General features: G+C 47.7%; 1 protein-coding gene across 1 annotated transcript; it reads left to right on the top strand.

Moving 5' to 3' along the window:
- Window positions 1-772: 772 nt before the first annotated feature.
- On the top strand, window positions 773-1144 carry H310_05593 (hypothetical protein; the record flags this gene model as incomplete). Its single annotated transcript, XM_008870338.1, has 2 exons — window positions 773-889; window positions 944-1144. The coding sequence occupies 2 exons, from the start codon at window positions 773-775 to the stop codon at window positions 1142-1144; spliced, it is 318 nt and encodes a 105-aa protein (XP_008868560.1).
- Between the last annotated feature and the right edge of the window lie 3302 nt (window positions 1145-4446).

The raw sequence follows: 4446 nt of genomic DNA, 5'->3' as shown, positions 1-4446 counted from the left end.
TTCTATGCCGATTCGTAGCCCGCCTAGCTGTAGCGCTGCCCATGCGATCCGTGTGAACTGCACATGGGAAGCTACCGGCATTTCTCAATTTAGTCCCAATTGAGACTCGAATAAAACGGGCGAGGTGCAATTGACGATGGTCAACAGGCCGCTGCCCCCTGGGCGGCGAGCGCCTCGCTCTGCTATCATCAAATGTGCACCCTGCACCGACGAAGCAAGTGCGCTATCAAGCCAAGACACACAGACGCCTTGTGACAAGCCCAAGGAAATTGACAATGGCGACATGGAGAATCTCGAGTCTGGTCGGACGATGCAGGAGCTATGCATGGACGACACCAGGTGATGAAGTTGTCATCGTCGCTGCAAGCAGTGATGTCGAAGCTCCTGCCGCCGTAGCGTGCGTCGTTCCCACCGACAACTACCACGTTGTGGCCGCAAGCGAGCACATGTGGACATGTATTCAAATCCTCCATGCGCGGATGTACCCCCCCCCCGCAAAAAGGGTAACAGTGGCAACGTGTAATGCATGTATCAATTGCTGAACAACTTAAGACTATTCCAAAGGTCAAACGAACGACGTTCCGATCGCATACAGGAAACGACGCTGAATAAGTCCGCGCCAAAAAACTTGGAATATTAGTTTGAATTATCCAATCAAAAGTGATCAAATCAAATGGAAGAATTCTATTGGTTAAATATATCCCCCGCAATCTTCAAGCCTACATCCATGTACGTTTTGATAACCTTGTAAGTCAATCCACCACCATTGCCCATGGACGTTGCAACGCCAAATCGTCGACAGCGTCCAAAGCTTGCACAAAACCTCAATGCTGTCCTCTTGGCGGAGAAAACATATGTTCAGCACGCAGCTGTAGCAATTGGTTACCCGGTAAGATTCGTGCGCCGATGGCTACAAACGAAGGACACCATGATGTCGTTCAAGGGATCCAAGACACGGAAGAAGAACACTGGCACATATGGTGGCAAGACCAACATCCCCCAACCACGTGAGCTGGTCACATACCTACGACGCCAGGAGATGGTCGTGACATCTGCCCACATGATACAGTTCCTTCGGATCGACCACATGGCATTGATCGAAGACTACATGGCGACGAGGAAGTATGGGTACAACGCATTGTAGAGGTTGATTCATGTTGTATTTATAACCTTGCATAATATATCTTCAGAGCTCACAATTTTAATTTGATTTCGTCGAAAACGTTACAGCATGATGCAAAACATCCCGCCCAGAAGAATTCAATAAAGTACCTTCCTCAAAGCAAGTCTGTTGATCTCAGTTTCCATTTCGCAGCCTTGACGACACTTTGCAACCACGATATGGGCCATGCCGCGCAGCTGACAGAGCTCGAGCAAGGAAAGATCGAAGTTTGCGTCTAATTCGGCCTTAGTGTAGCCGAGACAGCTAATTTCATCAATCGAAGTCGTACAGTTGTCTACAAGTCCTTCGTGATCCAAATATACGGCAAGCAGTTCTCTGGTGGCCGCCTAACCAAGCTCTGTGACCGTGACAAGCGCCACATATTCTCCTTGCTGACGAGGGCACCCCAAAGTTGCAATCGAATTTAACATGAGCTCAATCTCTGCGCCTACCGAACGACCATCACACGCCTGCTCAACTCGTCCACACGATTATAGATGATCAAGAAGCCACGTCTTACCGAAATACGCATGCAAGAGCGCGTACGTTGGGCGGAACAAACCGTCGACATCGGTTGGGATTCCTGGAGTAGAATTATCTTCTCGGATGAGAAGAAGTGGAACCTTGATGTCCCGATGGTCTCAAATCCTACTGGCATTGCATCGGACGGGATATGAAGGCACATTCAGTCGCCAAAATGGTGGCGGGTCGGCTGTGGTGTGGGGAGCAATTTGGGCTGATGGAAAGTCGGAGTTGGCATTCTTGGAAGGCCGCCAGGATTCGTCTGCTAATATCACGACGATATCGGACGTTATGCTCCCATCTGCCCATGCTCGCTTCGCTGATGAGTTCGTCTTCCAGCACGATAATGCCTTGATTCATTCGTCGAATGAGACGGAAGAATTTTAGATGACAACGGCATTGTCACTATTAAGTGGCCAGCCCTTTCTCCAGTCCTCAATCCGATTGAGAATGTATGAGGCTACCTATGTCAACGTGTGTGTGGCGGCGGAAAGCAGTATGCATGCCATTTTAGTGCACTGGAATGCGCTGGCCCTTAAGTACCTCGAAAAGCTTATTCGAAGCATGAAGTCCTGCTGCATTGCTGTTTTGAAGTCGTCTGGAAAGCCAGTTAACTACTAAGAGAGTGATTGTGCATATATAAAGTGTTGTTGAGGGCGCTTATGTGCCGCTGGTAGATTGTTTTTATCATATTGCACACAAACGAATTTTCGAATTTTGCGTGTCGTACGGTTTCTCAGGAGTTTGAGTTGATTTCACTTTGGAGCCCAATCGAATCATAAGAACATCAACGCCTCCTCGCACACGCTACTGTTGCTCAAGATATGGGCGATATTAGAAGTGTCTTAACGTTTAGCATCAGACTGAACATCGCACTGGGCGAGGAGCCTCCGCATCGAACCTTCCGATCCAATTGTTTTATCATCAATGTGACGTTCTTGTCCGCGGTTCCCCGCCTTAGGTGAGGAGATGAGACATCCAATTGTTTCGACAGCAAAATCATTACTTTCCACTTTACTGAGACGGTTGCTGCACAGCGTACGAGCCTGCCGGCGACCTTGAGCAAAACCGATACCCATGACTCGGTCCGTCTACCGAACAATGATGATCAACATGGTGATTCCAGCAATCAAATCGAAGTGACCGTGTTCATCGACGAGGAACGTCTTTATTCTACAAGACAATGCAAAATGGCACGTAACACTGCCGAATCCGGCGAGTCTTGCTGTATGTACGACTCCAACTCGCTCGACTTGAACGTTATTAATCTTGGTTTCTTCCGCGCGCCATCCACTCTGTGGAAGAGAAGAGCCACGCGCATCGTGTTGACGACATCATTGATGCGGCGAACGCTGCTTGAACAGTTATCGGTATTGGCGCGATGGACTCCAAATTCGTTACATTGGACGTGTGCATGCAGGAAATTGTCGAAGGGTATGGAACCAACAACTACCGCATACCTCATATGCATAAGATGGCGTTGGCGAGTCGTGGCATGCTCCCTGAAGTACTGGGAAAGACAGAATGCAACGCCCATCTTGTCTTCGATGTCGCATGAAATTCTGGATTCTGGTTGGCCAGAGAGCTTCGAAGTTCGATGGTTATTTTAGCCTATCACAGTGCCTTTGACTAATTTTAATCACTCAAAATGAAATTAAATTACAAGTCGCATATAAATCCCACGAGGCGAACATAAAAATTCCGCCAATGATGTCGTGTTATTTCAAAAATAGAATATGATTGGATAATATTCGATGTATGTCACATAAATCTTCGGTGGGCGTTGCATTCTGTCTTTTCCAGTAGTCGTTGCTGACGCCGACGTTACAAGTACGGTTTTGGTTCGCCTCAAGGAAACTGACGTTTACAAGAAAGTCGACGAGCTTGCCACGGAGGTTGCAGGGTCGTTGGTGATGAGCGATTTGTGAATACTCTCAACTTGAGCATCATTATGTGCAGAATGAGGGTAGTGATTGTGATATTGATTTCAGTGAGCTCCTCGGATTGCGGTTCGACTAGAATTCATATGAATTTGCATACATTTTGTTCTTTCCGGTGCAATCGAAATCGACAGCACTGAGCACTCGGACCAGGCTTCAACTACACGGCACCGGACGAGCTGCCCGTCATGCTTGTGGCTACAATTATAGTGTTCCCCGGAAAAATCCGACATTGTTTAATCCTGAAATGTATGGAGGCGTAATCAAATCGAATTTATTAAATTACGAGGCTTAGTTCAAGTTGATCGGCTTTAATCAGGAGAATTTTTGTGTACCAATTAGAAGCGCTAGAAATTTAACTACACCTCAGTATGGTTAACAGGCGGGGTCTGACATTTGAGATTTGTGAAATCTTATGTTCCCCTGCTCAGAAACAACCCTAACCCAAGGCCCATTAAAGGTGGAAATTTCCACTTTTCCTACTTTTAGGTTAAAAGTGGGAAGAATCTGGGCCTAAAAGTGGAACTGTCGAAATATAGCCCAAAAGTGCCCATTTGTGAGGCGGGTTTATCACAACGAGCCCAGCAGGTCGAATTTCTTCGCCTGGAAGATGCCCTCCAAGGAGAGATTGAGGAAGTTCTCGCGATACGCGTCCGTTTCCCACTTGAGAATGGAAATCTCGAACTAGATTGAATTCGTGTTGGGGAGCGCGGAAGCCAACCCGACACAGAACCGACGCAGAAGCTCGAACCGTCCACCGGCGCAGATCTGGTCCTAGGCGTCGTTGAACTCGGTCGTGTGATCATTCCCGTCAATGCTCGA

Source organism: Aphanomyces invadans (assembly GCF_000520115.1).
Source record: "Aphanomyces invadans strain NJM9701 unplaced genomic scaffold supercont1.9, whole genome shotgun sequence".
Classification (NCBI taxonomy): Eukaryota; Oomycota; class Saprolegniomycetes; order Saprolegniales; family Verrucalvaceae; genus Aphanomyces; species Aphanomyces invadans.
The sequence above is the reverse complement of the archived record's forward strand: the minus strand, read 5'-3'. Positions and strand labels throughout refer to the sequence as shown.